Source organism: Pithys albifrons, chromosome 26, assembly GCF_047495875.1.
Source record: "Pithys albifrons albifrons isolate INPA30051 chromosome 26, PitAlb_v1, whole genome shotgun sequence".
Taxonomy (NCBI): Eukaryota; Metazoa; Chordata; class Aves; order Passeriformes; family Thamnophilidae; genus Pithys; species Pithys albifrons.
Window position 1 is genome coordinate 4,418,344 of NC_092483.1, and position 23,149 is coordinate 4,441,492.

Sequence of the window (23,149 nt, forward strand, 5' to 3'; positions counted from 1 at the left end):
TCTAAGGACTGCAATATAACCAGGGAGCTTGAACCTCTTCTTTTGCTTAGCTTGAGGCTTAGAGCTTTCACTTTGTTCCAGTATTAGCGTAGATGAGGAAAAATTGTTTTGAAAGGTGTTCAAGCAGGTTCTATGGAATGATATAGGACATACTTTCTAACACTACTTCTCTCTCTCCCACCAGGGGATGCTCCTGCCATACCTTCCAAAAACTTTAGGGCAGAGAAAAGTAAATGGATGGCTACTCAGATTATTTTCATCAGTATTAATCTTGATGATGTATTTCAGCTGATGATACGGTACTGAGATAAAAGTGGAACTTCTGTCTTATGAGAAGATATACTTTCCTCATACCTTAAATTCCATTTTGAAAAAAAGATAGTGTTTTCCCTGTGTTTCCCCTTCTGTTCTTAAAACTCCCCAGGGCACAGAATTATTTGGAGTACTGTGATGCTGGTGGGCAGGGGACTGATCATCATGGACTAAGATGTAAAGATGTAATGGAGCATTTTAAGGGAGAGTACAAGAGAAAGGATGTAATTACATTTTCACACTAAGGGATAGTTGAAAACTTTAAGCTTTAACCAGTAGGCTATTCATCAATCACAGGTAGTCATGTGGCACTTATTACTGTAGTACCTGAGTGCTATACCGTAACAGTACTTAACTATTTTTAAAGGATGTTTATTTTCCAAGCATCTGTATAAAGCAGTGAAATAGTTTTTCCCCCTCTTTTTTCTTTTAGTTCTTAATCTAAAATAGAACCTTATCTGCATGACTGGTTGTAGTAGAATTAAGCTGTGAGTCTGTGCTGGTTTAGTTACAATGATATGGCTATCCAACAAGAAGGTGGCACTCTTGTTATGGAGTAAGAGTGTATTTTATTTGATTTAGCACAGAGCTTTAAGGTTGTTTGAGCTAATCCAGAAAGAAACTGCTTTCATTCCTGTATATATGTCTGACACAGGATGGTTTATCAGTGTAGTTATAGTGGTGACCCAAAATGACTTGAGGAAGTTAGACAGTAAGCTAGTGATACATAAGTAAGGTAGACCCAAAACCACTGGAACATCCTCTATCAAATACTCAGAGAGGACATGTAAGGAAGGTGAGCTAAGTATCTGGGGAATAATGGCAAGACTGGAAGTCATCAGCAAAATAAGAAGAGTCCAGTACACAGTTAATGACTTCTGTGGCTAAAAAGGAGTGAGAGGAGGGCAAAATTGAGCTGTAATATGTAAGGTTTTATTTTTAATGTCAAAACGAAGATGTGTAACAATTTATTAGTGTGCAAGTTCCAGAATGTAGGGGCTGGCTAAACTTAAATTTCTAAACACTGAGAAATCCAAAGTAAAGATTCATATCCACAACCCCAAACAAGTCACTGTTCCCCCTTAGATCCTTCTGTGTTCTTTTCTATAATGCCTTGATATTTGGAAAAAGTTGCATTTTAAAATATGAGATATATATAGAGATTACAAATATGAAATTGCATTAGCTTCAGCTTTGCTTATTACAAAGTATTAGCACACAGAAACAGAAAAGACCATTTATGGAAAGCTAATTTATGCAAAATACTTCATTAACATAATCTTAGTTGTTAAATGAACTTTGGGGCAGTTTTTCTTCAAGCACTTGTTCATTTATTGCAATAGATGTATGTGCAAACAGGGAATTTTGATGTCATGGGTATTTCAAAGTAATATAAGCAAGCTGATACAGATTGTTTCGATTGTACTAACTGTCTCATAGTTCTGGAAGTAGCAAAATGGAGTTTGAGTTTATAAATATTTTTGAATCTTGATGACTTGTCAGTTAATAGAAAATTACACCAAAACGTAAACCACAAATCTCTTTTCCATAGTTTGAAAAACAAAATCAATCATATCCTTCTGGACAAACTGTCCAGCCCACAGCTGGATAAGCACATCATGTGGTGGGTGAGCAATTGGCTCATGGGCTGAGCACAGAGAGTAATAGTGAATGGAGTGACATCAGACTGGTGACCTGTCACTAGTGGGGTTCCACAGGGCTCCATCTTTGGCCCTGTGCTATTCAACATCTTTGTAAATGACTTGGATGCAGGACTGGAAGGGATACTCAGCAAGTTTGCAGATGACACAAAACTGGGGGGAACTGTTGACTCCTTCGAAGGCAGGGAGGCCTGCAGAGAGACCTCAACAAATTAGAGGGCTGGGCAATCACCAAACAGATGAAGTTCAACAAGAGCAAGTGCTGGATTCTGCACCTGGGATGAGGCAACTCTAGATGTACAGACAGACTGGGGAATGAGATTCTGGAAAGCAGTGCCACAAAAAGGAACCTGGGGGTCCTGGTCGAGGGCCAGTCGTGTCCTGGGGGGAATCAGGCACAGGATCGCCAGCCAGTAAAGGGAGGGGATTGTCCTGCTCTGCTCTGCTCTGCACTGGGGCAGATATTGTGGCACCGCAATATAAGAAAGATGTTAAGCCATTAGAGAGTGTCCAAAGGAGGGCAACAAAGATGGTGAAGGGCCCTGAGGGGAAGCCGTATGAAGAGCTGCTGAGGGCACTTGGTCTATTCAGCCTGGAGAAGAGGAGACTGAGGGGAGACCTCATGGCAGTCTGCAACTTCCTTGGGAGGGGAAGAGGAACGGCAATCACTGATCTCTTCTCTGTGGGGACCAGTGACAGGACCTGAGGGAATGGTCTGAAGTTGTGTCAGGGGAGGTTTAGGTTGGATATTACAAAGATGTTCTTCACCAGAGGGTAATTGGGTACTGGAATGGGCTCCCCAGGGCAGCAGTCACAGCACCAAGCCTGGCAGAGTTCAAGGAGCCTTTGGATGATACTCTCAGGCACATGGTATGGCTCTTGGTGATGGTCCTGTGCAGGGCTAAGAGTTGAACTCGATGACCCTTGTGGGTCCTTTCCAACTCAGCAGATTCTGTGATTACAAAAGATAACAGCTTATTAGTGTTCGTTTTGATTTTATGGCAGGAACAGCCTCTCTGATCCTGGAAAGTCGACTTTAGTGTCATCCCTTTTTCCATAGCTGCTTGTTTGAAGTTGTCATATCAAGCCAGGTGAAAATAATATGAACACACTGATTGTTCTGTCAAAATATAGTTGTGCTTTCCATATTGAATGCATCTAATAAAAGTCCAAAGTCATATTGTGCTTTTGGTGAGGGTTTTTTATGTTCAACATCTCTTGAAGGCATTCTGGTGATGGAAGCATCTGCCTGAATCAGGGACATCTATTTTACTTCAAAATCAAGGCAAAGTGATTTTGTATTATTTTAAAGATTAGATTTTGATGTGTTTATCCAGTTGTGGGCTGCACAGTTTGTCCAGAAGGATCCTGAGAGAAACAATATCAAAAGCTTTACTGAAATCCTAAAAGATTACATCACCTGGCTTCCCTTGATCAACCAAGTGGGTTACCTTGTCAGAGAAGGAAATCACGTTTGGTAAGCAGAACTTTCCTCTCATGAAGCTGTGCTGGCTGTGACCAATGGCTGCATTGTCTTTCAGGTGTTTTTCAATACCTCCCAGAATAATCTTCTCCATAACTTTACCAGGCACTGAAGTGAGACTGACAGGCCTGTAGTTTCCAGGGTCTTCCTTCTTGCCCTTCTTGAAAATCGAAAGAACATTCACCACCTTCCAGTCAGCCGGGACCTCTCCAGGTTTCCAAGACCATTCAAAAATCATCGAGAGGTTTTGCAATGACATCAGCAGCTCTTTGAGAATTCTGGGATAAATCCCATCAGGTCCCATAGATTTGTAGGGATTCAGCTGGAGCAGCAGATCCTGTACAATTTCAGGGTCACCTGGGAGTTGATCATTCTCACAGTCATGGTCCTCCAGCTCAGGGCACTGAGACCCCCTTGGTCCATCATCTTGTTGATGACAGAGACAAAGAAAGCATTACACACCTCTGCCTTTTCTCTGTCCCTGTTTGTGAGGTGACCATCCTCATCCTGGAACGAGCTGATGATATTTCTATTCTGCCTATTGCCATTAATGTATTTAAAAAAACTTTTTTGTCCCCCACATTTCTTGCAGCTTCAACTCCAACTGAGCTTTGGCCACACGAATTTTCTCCCTACAGTGGCAAGCAGCATTTCTGTATTCTTCCCATGTCACTTGACCTTACTTTCAGCAGGAACACATCTTCCTTTTTTACCTTGTTTCCAAGAGGAGATCCCTGCTCAGCCAAGCTGGCCTTCTGCCTCACCTGCTTGACTTCCAACATATGAGAATTGCTGCTCCTGTGCCCTTAGGAGGTGATGTTTGAAATGTGACCAGCACTGATAGACTCCAGCACCTGCAAAAACATTTGCCCAGGGGATCTTACTAAATCCTCAAGCAGCCTGAAGTCCGGTCTCCTCATGGCAGGAACTGAGGTTTTACTGTCACTTTTCATCCTGTCAACAGGGATTTTAAACTTAATCACTTCATGGTCGCTGTGGCCAAGACAGGCACCAATCTCCAGTTTCCTCATGAGATCCACTCTGTTGACAAGCAGCAGATCGAGGAGGGCATCTTTCCGAGTTGGCTCCCTTGGGACCTGTTCCATAATTTTTCCATCCAGGTTTTTTAGGGATTTTCTGGCCTGGGTTGAACCAACTATGTGATGCTCCCAGTTGATTTCTGGCAAGTTGAAGTCCCCCATAAGGACAAGGGCAGTTGACTTGAAAGTGTCCCTTAGTTCCTCAAAGAATAATTCATCGGCGTTATCGTCCTGGCTGGGAGGTCTATAGCAGACTCCCTTGATGACATCCGCATTATTTGTTTACCCCTTGATTCTTACCCACAGGATCTCAAATGCACCATTGCCAACTGTGAGCTCCAGAAATTCTAACCCTTCTGTTACATATAGTGCCACCCCTCTGCCTCTTCTGTCCTGCCTATCCCTCCTGAAGAACCTGTAACCATCCAACAGGGCACTCCAGTCACAGTTTTCATCCCACCAGGCTTCACTTATGCCAATGATGCCAAAGCTCTGAGCTCATCTTGTTTGTTCCTCATGCTGCAGCATTAGTGTAGAAACATTTCAGGTGTGGTACATTGTAGCCAACACCTCGTGGGGCAGATTGAGGGATCTCATGAGTGCTCATTTCCTTGATTTTTGGCACACCGTCCCATCATCACTGGTGAGCCTGGTTTTTCTCCTTTCCTCCTTCCAAGTCAGTTTAAAGATCTGCCAATGAGCCCTGCTGGCTCCTGTGCTAGAACTCTTTTTCCCCTCTGAGAAAGGTGCATCCCATCAGGTGTCAGTAGACCAGGTGTTGAGTAGATCATCCCATGGTCAAAAAACCTGAAATTTTTCTGATTACACCAATCATGGAGCCACTTGTTGACCTGATGGATCTTCCTATTCCTTTTAATATTATCCTTGTTACCAGCAGGATGGAAGAAATCACTACCTGTGCTCTTGATCCCTCTACCAATCATCCCAGGGTCTTGAAGTCTCTTTTGATTGCCCTCAGACTTCTGTTTATTTTTTTGTCGCTGCCAGTTTGAACAACCAATAGCGGAGAGTAATCAGAGGGCCTTACTAGACTGGAGAGTTTTCCAGTAATGTCCCTTACCCAAGCCCCTGGGAGACAGCAGATTTCCCTGTGAGTTGGGTCTGGTCTGCATATCAGGCCTTCTGTTCCCCTTAGAAGGGAGTCTCCTATTACAACTGCCCTTCTTTTCCTATTAATAGAGGAGGTCATGATGCAGGGTACAGGTGATGTTATTTTAGAAGGCCCCACTACCCCAGAGGGACCTTTGCTCACCTTATCAGTTGTCTGGCCTTCTAGTTCCAGAGCCTCATACCTGTTGTAAAAGGTGCCAGTTGTACCTGTCAAATTTCGAGAAGGAGGAGGAACTTTCCTCCTGGTACATGCAGTGACCACCTTCCAGCCTTCATCTTTAACAGACCCTTGACTAACATTCCTTTGACTAACTGCCCTGTAGGGTTCCGAGTCCACCTGCTTCTCCACTACAATGAAGGTTTGAGACTCCTGAGAGTCTAGAGGCTGTAGCATCTCTGAATATAATCAGTCTTTTTCTTGCTCGTTCGCATTGATACCGAAGAGGTTTTTGATTTTTTGATTTTCACATTTTGTAGATTTTAGGAACACAGTAACTGTAGCAAATGTAGATTTAATGTGCTAGTATTTTAGCAGCCTAATTGTTTATGTATCCTAACCCTTAGCATATATCAGTAGCTCAAATTACTTTAGTTCTTTAGACTCTCTTCAAGTTAAAGAGCTGAAGGATATCAGAAAGCCTGCAGAATGAGACATAAACATAAGCAAACAACCTTGGGACTCAGAACATTGGAAGAACTCCAAAGCCCGAGGAAGAAGAGAATGATGAAGACAGAGGGTCTCACCGACCCCAGCCTCACTTCCTGGGGGGGTTGGAACAGGGGTGGAACCAGGGCTGGACCGAGAGATGTGTAAAGTAATGATTGGGTGAACCATATTATAAAAGCCATGGAAACTAGAGCTTGGGGTGCACGTGCATGTCATCATGTATTCCTGTGGGCCGTAGGCCTGATATTAAAAGACTTTTACTTTTTATCTTATCCCATACTAACGTGGCTCAGAGTCCTGTTTTGTTGGGGTCTCTCATGGCATCAGTATGAATACTACGTAGCCTGTTCACTTCTTCCCGTAGCTCCTTCACCTGGTGACACAGCTCTTCAGTCACAGCACACCTTCTGCAAAATAACTGTTTGTCTGCCCCAGCCTCACAAACAGACATCAGCCGCTCCTGGCAACCTGCGACCTGGAGAGTTATGTCTACTATCAGGTCTGTCTGGCTGGAGGTCTCTGACATGGCTAGTGCAGTGACTCTTGCAGCTACAGGGGATCAAGCTTAAACTAATATGCTAATAAGAATTGGGCTGAAAGGATCTCTTTACTCTTTCTTATCAGCTACTGAGTCTGTTTGCTGCCTCTATTGGCTGCTCCCAGATGGTCAGAGAGGAACCCTTCCTGCTCACCCTGCCTGCACGAACTGCCTTGCAAACTGCCATGCCCCACCCTCACTGATGTGCCATGCTCCCATTTTCCTGCTCCTGTTTGCCACACTGTGGAGCACTCACGCTGCCTGGAACCATTTAAAAGTCCCACAGTCGCTCCCGGCACCACCCATTCTTGCCTGATTGTCTGCTGAGTGTCCCTAGGTCCTCACGAGGCTGCCGCTTAGGTGTTCATGGTAATGGGAACCTCTGCACAGCCCAAACTCACCTCAGAACCCTCTTTCAGTCACCTCTGGTGCTGTGGCGTCGATAGAATACATATAAGCAATATAGAGCTCTTTACCGTAATTTTATTGTTGTCTTTACTACTCTTCCCTTCTTTATTGAAGAAAAAAACCTTTTCATATTCCTTAATAAAAGAAAAAGGGGGAAGCTTATATTGTCATCTGAAATATCTGTAACAGGAGAGAGTGCAGTTTAAGCATTAGTTTAAATTGTATTGGAGAACATAGACTACTTGGAACTTTTGAAAAGGAAATAAAGTTATTTTTCCAAATATTTACATTACTTGCAATTTTTTTTCATTGATTTATAATGAACACTGTGATAATTGAGTTATTTTTAAAGACTGAGTAGTGCTTTAACCCCAGAACAAAATCAATAAGGAAGGCATGAATAGATATTTCTAGGAGGTAGGAGAGTAGTAGCTTGTGTTTTTTGCTTCTTGCTTTGGTCGGTGGTTTTTTAGGGTTTTCTTACTTAAAATATATCACCTTTCATCTTACTGATATGTTCTTTGTGCACAGTATTGTAAGTACAGAAAAATCAAGGGTGAGCAATTCAGATCTATATAAGACCCTGTGAGACTGAAAACAGCTAAGAACAAACAAGGCCGCAGCTGCTGCAGACCGTTGGAGGAGAAATCTCTCCCCGGGAGTTCTTAGCAACTCCCCAGAGGTTTCTCATGAGAACTCCTCAGGTCTCCCACAATGACACCAGAGATGTTCTTGAAAACAGTCAGAATGAGTTCACCAAAACATTGGACTTGTGAGATATAGTTTATAAACAATTGGGATTTGCAATTAGGTGGTGTGAGGTTCAATTTAGCCAATAGACCGTAGCTTTAACCCTATATAAACCGTGTGTAGTGTGTAACAAATGGCATTCACTTGATCATACTGGTCTGTGTGTGGTGTCCATACTTCTCCGCGTTATTTATTGTTTACTTTACAGTATAAGGAAAATAAAGCATGAATTCTGTTCTAACAGTTCCTCAAAGCAATGTTCACAATCTTAAAATTACATCATGAAACATTCAGGCATAGTTTTGAAACTGTTTGAAATTGAATTGAATTAGAATTTGGTTGTGGAACTCTTGCCAAACTTGGTATACAATCCATTACTGATTTGTTTCCTTTTCTTATTTCCTCTCCAAGCAATGTCTTACTAGTTATTCTGTTTTTAAATTTACTTTTCATTGTATACTAGGAGAGGCTTAAAGACATATTTGTAGAAAAATACTCCCGTTAGTGTAAATACATCTAGCCCATCTAGCTTTTAAGCATCTCTATGAATCTTAATGCAACTTTTGTTCCTTTACTTGCAGCTCTTTTTTGCAGTGTATTTGGCCAGATTTGTTATAGGCTTTATGCTTTGCATGTTGTCCCCGTGATTTCAATCAAATTACCAACAGTGCATGAAGTTGAGAATATGTGTTAAAAAAGCAGGATCTGAGGTCCTCTAGCGATTTCACCTGTGGACATTATCTTAGGACATACATGTGCAAATTTTCCCCTAGTCTGGGTCTGAATGTAAGCTAACTCTCTTCAGACACTATATAGGCATGCAAAGAGTATTAATGATGGGCTACCGTTGCTCAGACATGGTTATGCAGCATCCAGATTAGACCTGGATGGCATCCAGTCAGCTGCTGATGCACACAGAGGAACTGATCTGTCCATGCTGCCATATTTCTGCCTACCTTCAATCTAGTGCCCAGTCCACAAAGAATCATCACTTCAAAGCACCATGGTAAACCACACTGAAATGTTTTCTAGCACTTTTAAAAGCAATATTGAGAATTTTAGAACTTTGTCAGGTGGTAATTATCAAAGAATGGAAATGTAAAGCAAATAAACAAGTGACCACAGCATGGAGGAAGTAGGGACAACTTTTGCTATCAGTTTTACTTTATAGATATTTTCCTACCTCAGTTCGAAAACCCCAATATTTTAAGTTAAATCTTTTTTTAAAATGTACTCTAATGGGATGACTTGATGAACATGCTTGAGAATTATATAAAAATAATTTTATTTTCATTATTTTTATTGTAGAGATATGTGAAACCAGTAATAAAAGAAACTTTTCAAAAAATTATTGCTGGAAACTATTTTATCTTATTCAGGCTCTTCTAATTCCAGTTAAAGTTGTTTAAAGGGGGGGGGTAGGGACTACACTTGGATTAGAAAATGAGATATTTGACTAAAAATGAAAATAAATTTTAGAAAGTTATGTTAGGGATATAGTTAATGCAATAAAAAAGTGAATTATCATCCAGAAGGTGATTTCTTGGAGAATTTGTCTGTGTGTATAGCAATTAGCAGACGATTTCCTCTCTATTTCTTGGGAAGGAGAGACACTTGTGACAAAGGCATTTGTTCTGTTGTTGGAAAAAGGTCAAGAGTTTAGTCCAATAATCTTAGAATTTGTGCAGTAGGTTCTTTGATAAAGATAAGACATCAAATAAACAAACCCCCAAGAAATACTTTTGAATTAATTTGGTTTCCTCATGTCACTTGTAAAATATTTTGACTGTAAATTCCTTTATCCTGACTATATGGGCCTAATCATAGTTTCAAAATGTGATGAGAATCATGTGATAATATCTGAGTATTTACCGTGTGGAAGAGAAACCTGATGTGGTCCAGCTTGCTGTTTGTATATATTAAATAAAAATATTTCAATTATGCTTTGAAACAAAATCAAGCAAAAAATTGGGTTGCATTATAAAACTACTCGGAAAAGGTAAGAAAAAAAATCCAAGGCGGAGATTGGAAAGTCAATGATTTTGTCTGTATTTAGGGATAAGACCCCACTGATTCTGCCACAGATTGTCTCTAACTGCTGGAAATAGGAATGAGAATAAACAAAATTGTTAATTAGGCATAATGAATCCTTCATTTACATACACTGTTAGAAAACCTGTTGAATTCAGAGAACGAACCAAAATAAGACTAAATTTTGTGGAAGTTGAGCAAGAATGTCTGTTGCAAAGGAAATTCACCAATTTGAATTTGTTTATATGTCTGTTAAAATATTTTATTGAAGGAGATGTGTATCCAACTTATTATGTTAATTTCTAATTGCAGTGTGAACGATAAATTCAACTTTAGAAAGGACTGTCCAATATATTCAAGTATATCTAACTGTGGTATTATTTATTAGTGGATATACTGTAAGCAATTCCTGAGAAAGTACTTTAGTGTTGAACCCTTATTGTTATCTTCAGGTTCATATTTACTCTTCTTGCTCTCCATTAATAGGTCGCATAGATCAGTCAGTGTTAAAGGAATTGCCTCCCGAGCTCCTGGCAGAAATTGAATCTACCATGCCGCTTTGTGAACGTGTGAAAATGAACAAGCGCAAACGTAGCACAGTTAATGAGAAACCAAAATATGCTGAAATCAGTTCTGATGAAGACAATGACAGTGAAGAAGCTTTTGAATGTAAGTAGTACATATAAGCCACAGTGGCTGTTGAAATTCTTAAATGCAAAGTAAAGCAAATTAAGGAAAACTTTGACAGTAATTATATGCTTTAAGGGATTCTAGGTTCACTATATCCACTCAAGAGATCTGACTATCATTCTAAACAATTCAGCAAGGACATCTGGGTTAAAAATAAATTATAATATTTCTCAAAGGATACTATAGAACTGAATTGAGGTAAAATAATGATCAAGAAAATGAAAGATCTATGACAAGTATACTTAATAGATTTGTACTGTTACAAATATGTATTTCAGAATTCTTTTGGTTCTCATGAGAACGGCTCAGGTTTCTCACAGCACACCGGAGGTGTTCTTGAAAACAGTTAGGATAAGTCCACCAAAACATTGGACTTGTGAGACATGGTTTATAACCAATGGAGATTTGCAGCTATATGGTGTGAGGTTCAATTTTTCCAACAGAGCATAGCTTTAACTCTATATAAACCGTATGTAGTGTGTCATCATGGCTAGGCTTCGTGAACGAAGATTTGAGAAGGGCACTACCCACGCTTGCTGCAAGCGTGCTGGTGGCTAAAAAGGCCGATACGGGATAGGCAGGTCCGGTCACAAAAGGCACAGCGGAACGTCTCCCTAGGTGATATTGGCAAGGAACGGTTCTTTCTGCGTTGTCTTTTCTCCTCAAGACTGACTCTCCGTGCATTCTCAAAGGAAGCAGCAGCGTCGTGAATGGTGTGTCTCCATGAATCCCGATTGGAGGCCAGAGTGGACCATTGGTGGCAGTCAATATGGCCAAGGCTGAGGTGTTGTTTCAGGGAGTCCTTGTATCTCTTCTTCGGGGCTCCTCTCTTGCAGCAGCCGGTGGCGAGTTCACCATAGAGCACAATCTTCGGAAGGCATTGATCCTCCATCCTGGAGACGTGCCCTGCCCAGCGCAGCTGCGTTCTCATCAGCATGGCCTCGATACTGCTGACCCCTGCCTGTTCAAGAACAGACACATTAGTCACGTAATCAGACCAGTGGATGTTTAGGATTGAACGGAGGCAGCGCTGATGGAAGCGTTCGAGAAGCTGCAGGTGGTGGCGATAGATGACCCATGATTCAGACCCATATAAAAGAGTAGACAGTACAATGGCTCTGTAGACACTGATCTTTGTACTTTTCTTCAGGTGTTTATTGGACCAGACTCTTTTATGGAGTTTTCCGAAGGCTTTGTATGCTTTTGCCAGCCTGTTGTCTATTTCTTTGTCGATCTTACCGTCTGAGGAAATGATACTTCCCAGATAGGTGAACTGCTGGACTGACTTAAGCTCTGAATTGCCTATGGTGATGTGAGGATGATGGAAGACTTCTTGAGGTGCAGGTTGGTAGAGAACTTCCGTCTTCCTCAAGCTGACTTCCAGCCCAAAAAGCTCAGCAGCCTCTGCAAAGCAGGATGTTAAGCGCTGCAGAGCTGCTTCTGTGTGAGCAACGAGGGCAGCATAGTCAGCAAAAAGCAGCTCACGGACAAGGTGATTCAGGGTCTTGGTGTGGGCCTTCAGTCGCCTTAAGTTGAATAGACTTCCATCGGTACGATATCGGATGTAGATGCCGTCTTCTAAATCGAGGTCTGCTGTGGCTCTTTGGAGCATCATGCTGAAGAAGATTGTGAATAGAGTTGGTGCAAGAACGCAACCTTGTTTCACACCATTGGTTATTGGAAAGGGCTCACAGAGTGCATCGCCATATCTGACTTGTCCACGCTGATCCTCATGTAGCAGACTGATCATTTTGAGGAACGTGGGGGGACATCCTAAATGTTCCAAGATCTGCCACAGGCCTTTTCTGCTCACAGTGTCAAAAGCTTTGGTGAGGTCAACGAAGGTTACATAGAGACCTTTGTTCTGTTCCCTACACTTCTCTTGCAGTTGTCTGAGAACAAACACCATGTCTGTGGTGCTCCTATTGGCTCTGAAACCACACTGGCTTTCAGGTAGAAGATCTTCTGCAATAGTGGGTACTAATCTGTTCAGAAGTATTCTTGCAAGGATTTTACCAGCAATGGAGAGCAAAGTAATACCTCGGTAATTTGAGCAGTCTGATTTTTCTCCTTTCTTCTTGTACAGGGTGATAATGACTGCATCACAGAGATCTGGTGGTAGTTCCCCTTGTTCCCAGCAACGCACAAGAAGCTCGTGAAATTTGGCATGGAGTGCTTGACCTCCATGCTTCCAGATTTCAGGTGGAATTCCATCAACCCCAGCTGCCTTGCCAGTTTTCACCTGTTGTATGGCCTTGAGTATCTCTCCCATAGTAGGGGCTGCATCCAATTCATGTTTCACCGGTTGTTGTGTAATGTGCTGAATTGCTGAGCCTTGGACTACACGGTTGGCAGTGAAGAGAGTCTGAAAGTGCTCAGACCATCGGTTCAGGATGGAGGTTTTATCTGTTAGAAGCAGTTGACCATCTGCACTGAGTAGGGGGCTTTGAACCTGGTGTGTGGGTCCGTACACTGCTTTCAGGGCCTCATAGAATCCTCTTTGGTCACCCAAATCTGCGCATAGTTGTGTCTTTTCTGCTAGGTCGAGCCACCATTTGTTCTGGATTTCTTGAAGTTTCTGTTGGAGCTTACTGCATGCAAGACGAAAGGCGGCTTTTTTATATGGCAAGATGGCTGAGCAAGGTGTGCTTGGTGAGCAGTTCTCTTCTTCTTCAGCAATTCCTGGATCTCTTGATTGTTCTCATCAAACCAGTCTTTGTTTTTCTTGGAGGAGAACCCTAGGGACTCTTCAGAGCACTGCAGGATGCAACTTTTAATAAGTTGCCAAAGCGCTTCGGGAGAGGGATCTATGGGATTATCTTTAAGTCTAGTTTGAAGGTTTCCCTGGAAGCTGTCTCTCACTGTGGCTGTTTGAAGATTGCTGACTTGGAGCCTCCTCCTCGGAATGCTGCCTCTCTTAGGTTTGGGCTTGAAGTGGAGGTTAAGTTTGCAGCGCACAAGGCGTTGGTCTGTTTGACATTCTGCACTCGGCATCACTCGAGTATGACGGACATCACTGACATTTCTCTGTTGTACTAAGATATAGTCAATGAGGTGCCAGTGCTTGGATCGAGGATGCATCCAGGTTGTCTTCAGGCTGTCTTTCTATTGAAAGATAGTGTTGATGATGGTGAGCTGCCGTTCTGCACAAAACTCTAGCAGGAGGCGTCCGTTGTCGTTGCAGTTTCCAACGCCATGCTTGCCCAGGACTCCTTTCCAGGCTTCAGAATTCTTACCTACTCTGGCGTTGAAGTCACCAAGGATTATGATCTTATCATCTGCAGGAACATTTTGGGTGAGGCGGCGCAGGTCTGTGTAGAATTTGTCTTTTTCCGCTGGGTCAGCTTGGAGAGTTGGGGCATATACGCTAAAGAGAACAACATGTTGCTTGTTGTGTAGAGGGAGGCGTAAGGACATAATGCGATCGGAATGACCTGTCGGCAGATTTTCAAGTTTGGAGGCAATGGAGTTTTTAATCATGAAGCCAACTCCTGAAAGGTGTCTTTCGGTTTTGGGTTTGCCTGACCAGTAGAGTGTGTAGCCAGCACCATGTCCTTTAAGGCTGCCTTCCTCATGAAGACGAACTTCACTGAGAGCAGCAATGTCAATGTTGAGCCGTGACAGTTCGTGGGCAATTAGAGCAGAACGACGCTCAGGACGTCCACTATCCCCAGTATCAAGCATGGTTCTGATGTTCCAACATGCGAGTGTTAGTTTGAGCACACCTTTGCAGGCAGGTGTATGCCTTTGAAATCTCTTTGGTTTTGTTTGACCGCATGGAAGATGCCGGTTGGCCGCGGTTATCCAACGGGGTGTGGAGATGAGCTTTGTTTAGGCCACCTTTGCTAGGCCCCTCTCCGTGTGGAGCAAGCAGTGCTGTCCCTAGAAAAGGCTGCTTGGTCATTTCAGGATGCTGCCGCAAGAGACTGTCATCTCCGGGGTCAAGTTTCTAATGACCCATATCCTGAACTGCCTGCATGCAGGGTTGGGTCTGCGGCTTCCAGCTGCTTCCTATCACCTGCCGTTTTCGACCCTCACCTGTCGCTACAGAGCTTTGCAATGTGGGTAAACCCTTCAAGCCTGCGCAATGGATTTTTTAGGTGAGGCACAGCGTGCGCAGAACTGGCCCCACCCTTTACTCCTAAGGTTCATCTGCCACGGCCTAGCGAGCTTGGACAGTGACAGCGAATACCTCAGGACGTAGGTTTGGTTAGAGTATCCTTCTCTTAGATGGATGGCCTTACAGGGCTAAACGAGCTCCATCTGCCCGGGTTTGGGGTTGGAGTTGTCCTTCTCCTAGGATGGTTGCCAGAGGGCTAGCGAGCCCATCCTGCCCGTGGACACACTTTGTCTGACCCTTCAGCTGAGACCTGTCTGGCATGGGAGACCCTACCGGCGGCACAAACCACCTCCAGCATAGCTCTCAACCTCATGAGGGCACGCAAGCTTCTCCCCCGCAACAAGGGGGTGTCCCCGGAGAAGATGTAGTGTGTAATAAATGGGCATTCACTTGATCACAATGGTCTGTGTGTGGTGTCCAGTTCCTCCGCCGTGTATTTATTGTTTACTTTAGAAGCCCTCTAGGGTGCAGTGTAGAGCATTAGTATCACCTCTGATTCAATGTTGGTTTTATTAGTTCTGAGCCTGAGCTGATTACTGACTATATCTTGTGTAACTGTATTTTGGTATGTTTCCTATTCTTCTCCATAAACTGGGGTTGTGGATAGAAATTGTCAGTTCTGATCCAGTTCTGTCTGAATGCTTGGAGCCATTTTGCTCAGAAACAACCCTCTATACAGTTGTACCTCTCTAAATTTCAGCAGGCTTTGGTAGAGACACAGAGATGTCAGGGCCGTTATATGCAAGTTCCCATGAATAATAAACTCTTCTCGTCTAGAATGTAGTGTTTTGGATCCATTTTGATCTTCACATCAAAGTCTATGTTAGACATCTCTTTGCTATCCTGTTACCTTAGATAATGGAGAGTTGACTAATTTCATGGATGAAATTGCCTCCTTGCCCATATCTTTTTCCTATTACATCTTACACTCTCACCCCTTCAGGACTGTATTTGAAAACAGAGAACTCTCCTTTCTCTTCCATACACACATGCTTTATTTCCACTAAGTTTCTGGTTTTCGATAGAACATTTATTGCAGTTTTTCAACATGCAGTTGTGTGTCACGACATCCCCAACAGTTGTGCAAGGCTTTTTGGTCCTGACTGAAAACTGATTATAATAACCTTCTGTGGCATATACTTGCTGCCTGGCCCAGGATTGTGACTCCAGCTTTCTATTTATACTGAATCTCTGAAATATATATAAAGGCAAAATTGTCGTGGCAAACCAGAATATCTTTAAGTAACTAGATTGCCAAGTTTCATTGGACCTTGCTGTGTTAGGTGGGCAAAGCAGTCACTGAATTGGAACATTGACACCCAGTAATAGTCAGAATTTAGATAACTGAAGAAATTACCTCAATGTTCTCTTATGAAAGGAGGAATCTTATTTTATTTCATGACTTTGTTTAAAATGACAACTGCACTGTGAATTTGTATTTTTAAATGTTTGCTTGTCTTTTCCAGTTTTAGGTACAGTTTTCATGCAATTCAAAAGAAATTGTTAGAATAATGTCATAACAGATTTTTATATTATAGTTTTAGAGTGTTTGTTTGTTTTACAGAGCATCTATATGATAGTGTTTAACTTGCAAATGTATAATTTTGAGCTACTAAAAGTAGAATTTTTGTCCTTATAATGAAAATGTATTTAATTTCTAGCTTCTCGTAAAAGACATAAAAAGGATAGAGATGAAGCTTGGGACTATGAAGAACATGATAGAAGAAGTTCTGGTGACCATAGGAGAAGTGGTTACTGTCATGAAGGAAGGAGGACTTCTGGTAGTAGCCGTTATCGTAATCGCAGTCCCAATGACTCTGATATGGACAATTATTCTCCTCTTCCTAGCTTCAGTGATGGTAATTGATTGTTTTAAAAAATTTATTTTCCTCCATAATACTAGTGCATTTTTAAAGTATAGGCTCAACATTTTTAAAAAAACATCTTTACATGCAGTATTGAATATAAGCATAAAAAATGTAAACAGTCCTTTATTCTCTTAATTAGTGGCTAGAAAAATGAAGAAAAAAGAAAAACAAAAGAAGAGGAAAGCTTATGAACCTAAACTAACACCTGAAGGTAATTTTAGAATATTTATTTTCTATAGTTTGTGTTTCCTGGTGTGCATATAAAATAATTATATATAAATTTCTTTTTCAACAGAAATGATGGATTCTTCTACTTTCAAAAGATTTACTGCTTCAATAGAGAATATTTTGGAAAATTTAGAAGACATGGATTTTACAGCTTTTGGTAATATGTCAGAAATTTTCAAAATGCGTTCCCCAATTAGAATCCAAAAGGGGCATAAATCACAATGAGACAAATAATAGTCCCCTGGAGTGGAAAGGGTACCTCTTTGGAACATCATTAAGGTGTTATCTTCTGTCAAACATATCTTTGTAAACAATGTTAACATAAGTTGGTTTTCTTGCCAATAATTTCTGAGGCACATAATTTTGCATCTGTTGTGGCCTTTGGTCCAACAGAGGTTGATTATTCAATTCAGCAGCAGAGTGCTTATACACCTTATGGGTGAGACACTGAATCACTGTATGCTCCTTATCCATTTCAGTAGAAACTGAGCCAGTTTAGCATACGTGTCTGACGAAGTTCAGATTGACCAAGATGACTTTATTTTGAAATGGATAATGGAGCATTCGTTAATTTTTTCCTACCATCTTTGTCACAAGATTAGAACAAGGGGAGGAACATAGTAAGCAAATCACTATAGCTATGGTGTCTACAACCTTGGATTAAAAATATTTTTAATTTTTGTCTTTCTGTCATTTTTAACACAACATTATAACACAACCAAAAGTTCTCATCATCAGTCTTCATCAGATGGAACGATTATATGCTAGCTATTTGGAAAATGAGTTCTTTTTCTTCAGTTGACTTTTTCATATTGGCTGCAAAATACTGGTTTCCTTGAAGTCTTATTAGAAATGTGATTGTTAATTTTTAATTAATTTCTTTTAAGGTGATGATGATGAGATTCCACAAGAATTGCTACTGGGAAAGCATCAGCTTAGTGAGTTGGGTAGTGAATCTGCAAAAATCAAGGCAATGGGCATTATGGACAAGGTACATCTTCATAGTATTTAACTATTTTTAAACATTTATTTTTGTTAAACATACAAAAACATGTGTCCCCTGTAATATTGTAATATTCTACCCTCTTCAGGTGTACATGTGACAGATACTGTGAACAGCTGTGCTCCTGCTGAAGTGCTTAAAATCTTGCCACATCTTAAATGTTACTGTCTCTGAAGCTGAGTCATTTTTGTTGAATGGTCCTCTGCATTAGGGCTGACTCAGAGCACTATATGCCAATAGGTAACACATGCCTGAGCAGTAAAATTTAATAATAATCTACTTTCACAAAAGCATCTCATCCTATAGGCTGTGCTCCTTACAGCTAGTGTTGAGCAACCACAGTAAAACAGAACCTTCTGGCAAATTCAAAAAATCCAACTTTGCTGATATATGCCATTAGGACAATGTAAATGTATGATGTCCATCGAGCATCACAATGAATTGCCTACTTCCTTCCTCTCTCCAAAGAGTCCTTTGAAACTTAGAAGATTTAATGCTCAAGCTGAGAATTAGATTAAGTTTTTGTAGACTGCATATTGTGATTTCTTTGTCATACTCTTTCCAACTTCTGTTCAAGGGAACTTTCTGTTGGCGCAAACTGTTGGTTTCACACCTCTAGAAACAATATTCTTGCTTTCCTTATCTTCCTAGAACTCTTTGCTTTAGGCAGTCTTGTGTTAAATTCTTATTCTGCCTGCTCATGACCGCTTATTATGTTTATTATTATTTATGTCTGTGAAGCCACTTATACAAGTCACTCTGAAGGGGTTTCTTTAATCTGAGATTTAGATATTCTTCCTGGCCTTTTCTTTGATCTCCCTACCTTCCTTTGTAGCATGATATTAGCCTGAGTGTTTCTGTTTCCTGATAGTTCTCACCCTTAACCTCTGTTCCCTGTTTTTTTCACATACATACTTACTTACATGTATGCATAAAATCAGAATTTTGTTGCTTCTAAAGGTGAGCACCCAATAGTATCTGAATGAATGAAACTGACTCTTCTGGAGTTTAGCATATTCTAGAGATTATTTAATCATAATACTGTAGAACATCAGTAAGTGAATTTGAGTTAGTTTTTTCAACATGCTAATTTTTTTTAATTAACACGGTTATTGAGAATACATTTCCTTTTCATTAGCACTCAAGTATCAGGGAATTTTATTTCTGCTTGTCCATAGAACTTGAATTTTCTCTTAATAAAGCTCTATATGGTCAGTCAGAATTTGGAATTGATACTTGGATTTGGTAAATTTCTGTTTCTAGAAGCAAAAGCATATAACTACAAAATTAATTACAGAAATTTAATTTTAAATACATTTCTATATATTTTGCTGGTTGAAAATGCAGTTTGATTGCAGTCTTAGAACACATTTCACTAGTTTAATTCTACTATCAGCATTTTCAACCATGCTTTGTTAGAAACCAGACAAATCAAGATCCAATCCTTATCTCAGACTGCTTACAATTAAGATTTGTCAGATTACATAACATGTTCTGTCCTTCATACATGGAAATTTGTTCAGCAATTTGGAAGTCTTTATATTCCTACAGTTGTTTGATGTGTTTTGTTTCTTGTTTTAGCTCTCAACAGATAAAACAGTAAAAGTCTTAAATATTTTGGAGAAGAATATTCAAGATGGATCAAAGCTTTCTACATTACTTAACCATGTGAGTTTCAAATTACATCGTTTCACACCATTGTGTAGAATAGGGTTTTCTTCACTTGAGTCCCATATAGTGAGAGTTTCAAATACTGTGTGTGTCCATGAAAGGAATTCCTGATTTAATATGTATGTGATTAAAAGATTGCCAAATTCTAAGATTTGAAATAGCATTCAATTATTTATATTATTTCAGTCTGTTTTTACTATGGGACTGATAACTAACAGATTAGGTTGTCTTTTGACTTAATTTTAAATATTATAGTTTCATCCTGAAATATTCATGGTAACTGGTGTAACTTGCACCACTGGGCTTTTTTTTTACTTTTCTATGTGTCAATAAAACATCCCTTACAGAATGGAAGAAATATTCCAGCTTTCATGTAGAGCATATTCTTCCCTTGAGCATTAAGAACTGAGGAAGTGCTTCATTTAGGTCTGCTCTTATGCTGCAAAGTTGAAGTTATCAACATAAACAAAATTAACAGGAAGGTTAAGATTTTAGTTTGGTTTTGTTTAGTTTTTTTTCTGATATACCTAAAAAAAATTCACCTGGTTTTGCTATTAATAACATTATTGCAATATTTCAGTAGTGCTAGGTGGTCATAATTAACCTCATGCATGTTTGCTTTTATAACTTGTAGAAACACAGGAATACAGAGATTCCATACCTTGTGCTAAATCTAAATGATCATATTTGATAAGATGTGTTTTAAACCCATTGATATAGATGAGTTGGTCTGTGGAGAAAGTTGTATTCTCATGAGTTTTGTATGACTTAACAGTCTTTTTGTGTAAGAATTCCCTCTAGTGGCAAAAATTACTGATCAAAGCAGCAACCGGTGTGTATAGGCCACTGAAGAAAACACTAGATGAATGAGTTTAGATTTTGATTATGGTACATCATTTTAAGTAGCCAATGTGACAGTCCTCCTTAATGGTGCTTCCCAGTGATACACAGAAAGCTTCTTAGTGTTTTACCAGAAAAATACAGTGAGGTACTGAAGACTTGAAACTTAGGGTTACAAACCTGTGGCTAGTAAAATAAACATTTGTTGATTTCCAAAACAAACTATTTTTGTATCGTAAAGGAAATACTGCATTTTGTATGTGTATGTATGTATATTAAAATAATGTTATCTTTTACTTGGTAAGGATAAAAATTTAACTTCTTGTTCACACTATCTTGTTTTCTATTTCCTGTTACAGAACAATGACACTGAAGATGAGGAGAGATTATGGAGAGATCTTATTATGGAGAGAGTGACAAAATCTGCTGATGCTTGTCTTACTGCTATCAATATTATGACATCACCAAATATGCCCAAAGCTGTATATATTGAGGATGTAATAGAAAGAGTTATTCAATACACAAAATTTCATTTGCAGAACACTCTCTATCCTCAGTATGATCCTGTGTATAGAGTGGATCCTCATGGTGGTTAGTATGCTAAATATTTGTATTTGGCATTTTGTTGTCATATGCGTATCTTCAGATGCAGGTGTTCAAGAACAGTTTTTAAAATCTTGATCAAGAATTCAGAGCAATTATGAAAATATGAAATTCTTGCTTTCCAGTTGATTTTACCAAATAGTTTTTCTTCTGTAAGCAATTGCACTTACAAAGCTGTAGTCACGGAGTTGTTTTGGAGGCATTTTTTGAGGAAGATTATCATCTTTCTAATATCTAGTGTGAAAGACTGAAAAAATTAATAAAGATATTTTTTATTTTCTAGGTGGTGTTTTAAGTTTGAAAGCAAAACGTGCCAAGTGTTCCACTCACAAGCAAAGAGTTATAGTGATGTTATATAACAAAGTTTGTGACATTGTCAGCAGTTTGTCAGAGTTGCTAGAGATACAGCTTCTCACTGATACAACTATTCTTCAAGTAAGTTTTATAAGAGATTTTTTTGTCTGAGGATGTATTTTTTTCTTTTCCCAGAGAGGCTGTAAAGTGTTATTGTCTCAATGACATGAAGTATGAAATAAGTACAAAATTTTGAATTATTAACATCAGTGACTAGTTTGTCCTGTAGTATGTAGTCTGCAGAATATTTAATGTTCAGATCTTTAATGGCTTTTATTGTACACTTATGTAGTTTAACCTGATTGTATTAAAATATCTTTTAATAACTTTATTTGCAAATAATATGAAGTAATGCATGTTGTTGAATACCTTACCTGATGAATGAATAATCTACTTGTGAAAATGCATAAATATCAGTTTCTTAGTCAAAAATACTTACAATAACTTCTTTCCATTGATAGATATCATCTATGGGAATAACACCTTTCTTTGTAGAAAATGTCAGTGAACTACAGTTATGTGCCATCAAATTAGTGACTGCAGTAAGTAATTTTTAATTTGCAGCTTCATGTTCTTCTGAGAGTTATTAGGGCATTTACATAGGCTGTATTTTTGCTACTAGAGAATTGGAGTTCAGAACTTATTTTGTTCTTACATGGTTTTACAGTTTGGTATCATAATCTAGGAACAGTATTAAAGCCACCTGAACTCTTATTTTCAGAGTGCTTTATAGAAAGAAATAGGCTACTTAAGCCAAGGAATTTACTTAATTTTGGTTATGTTGTTTAAAGTGTAAACACAAATCCCTTCCTCTTAACTGTTCTTCCTTGTCTTAAGAAATCTTAACAATGCGATTTTCCTTATCTGTCTCGTTAATATTAGAATTTATGCAATGGTATAAGCTATAGAACTGGTAGGATAGTTCTATATAATATATAACAGAACTATATAATAGAATAAGTCCTTTTCCTCAGAAGAGGTGGCTATGTGAAAACTTCATGGGGCAGATAAATTATTTTTTTCAGGAAAACTGCAGTACAACGCAAATATGTTTGTTCAAGTGAAAGTTTTTCCTCTTTGTAAGGATTATGTATTCCGGTATTTATAAAAATAATTCTGCCTAAACAAAGGGAGAAACAAACTCTACAATTCTGATCTCATAAATTGAAATAATATTTTATGTCAGGCAAACATTAAAGTTTAGTTTTCTCAAATGTATTCTAAAACTATACATGTGTTCATGTTTAATGTGTGTTACCATAGACTTTTGATCTATACAGGAGTCTGAAAGCTTAGCATTACACTGACTTTCTGTGTATTGTACCATTGGCAGAAAATTTTAATACATATGTCATTTTTAAGAGCTATTGCACATTTGTGCTATTTGAAGATTTTTAAAAAGCTATATTTGAAAAAGTTTTTATGTTTATTATAAAGAAGTGCTTGCTTTGAAAAAAAAGCAATGCATTAAAAACAAGGTGTGCATTAAATATAATTTATTTAGATGTCATGTAAAGTGTATGTTTCTATACATAATTTTTAACAATATATTTAGCAAGTGATATTTTATGCAACAATAAATAATTTTTTAATAATTATGTAACTGTTAAACAGGTGTTCTCCAGGTATGAAAAACATAGACAGTTAATACTAGAAGAAATTTTCACTTCCCTTGCAAGACTACCAACTAGCAAGAGGAGTTTGAGAAATTTCAGGTAATTTCTGACATAGATTGATAATTTGTAGACAGT

At 39.4% G+C, this 23,149-nt stretch overlaps 1 protein-coding gene across 2 annotated transcripts in view; it reads left to right on the forward strand.

Annotated features, from left to right (window-relative positions):
• LOC139683003 (nipped-B-like protein) overlaps window positions 1-23,149 on the forward strand; it is a 184,061-nt gene that overhangs the window by 117,641 nt on the left and 43,271 nt on the right. For both annotated transcript variants that reach the window (XM_071577702.1, XM_071577703.1), the window contains 10 exons: window positions 10,508-10,690; window positions 16,493-16,690; window positions 16,839-16,910; window positions 16,995-17,084; window positions 17,815-17,918; window positions 19,512-19,598; window positions 20,801-21,032; window positions 21,328-21,479; window positions 21,860-21,940; window positions 23,013-23,113. In XM_071577702.1, the coding sequence (XP_071433803.1) occupies window positions 10,508-10,690; window positions 16,493-16,690; window positions 16,839-16,910; window positions 16,995-17,084; window positions 17,815-17,918; window positions 19,512-19,598; window positions 20,801-21,032; window positions 21,328-21,479; window positions 21,860-21,940; window positions 23,013-23,113 (1,300 nt within the window). The remainder of the gene's footprint in view (window positions 1-10,507; window positions 10,691-16,492; window positions 16,691-16,838; window positions 16,911-16,994; window positions 17,085-17,814; window positions 17,919-19,511; window positions 19,599-20,800; window positions 21,033-21,327; window positions 21,480-21,859; window positions 21,941-23,012; window positions 23,114-23,149) is intronic.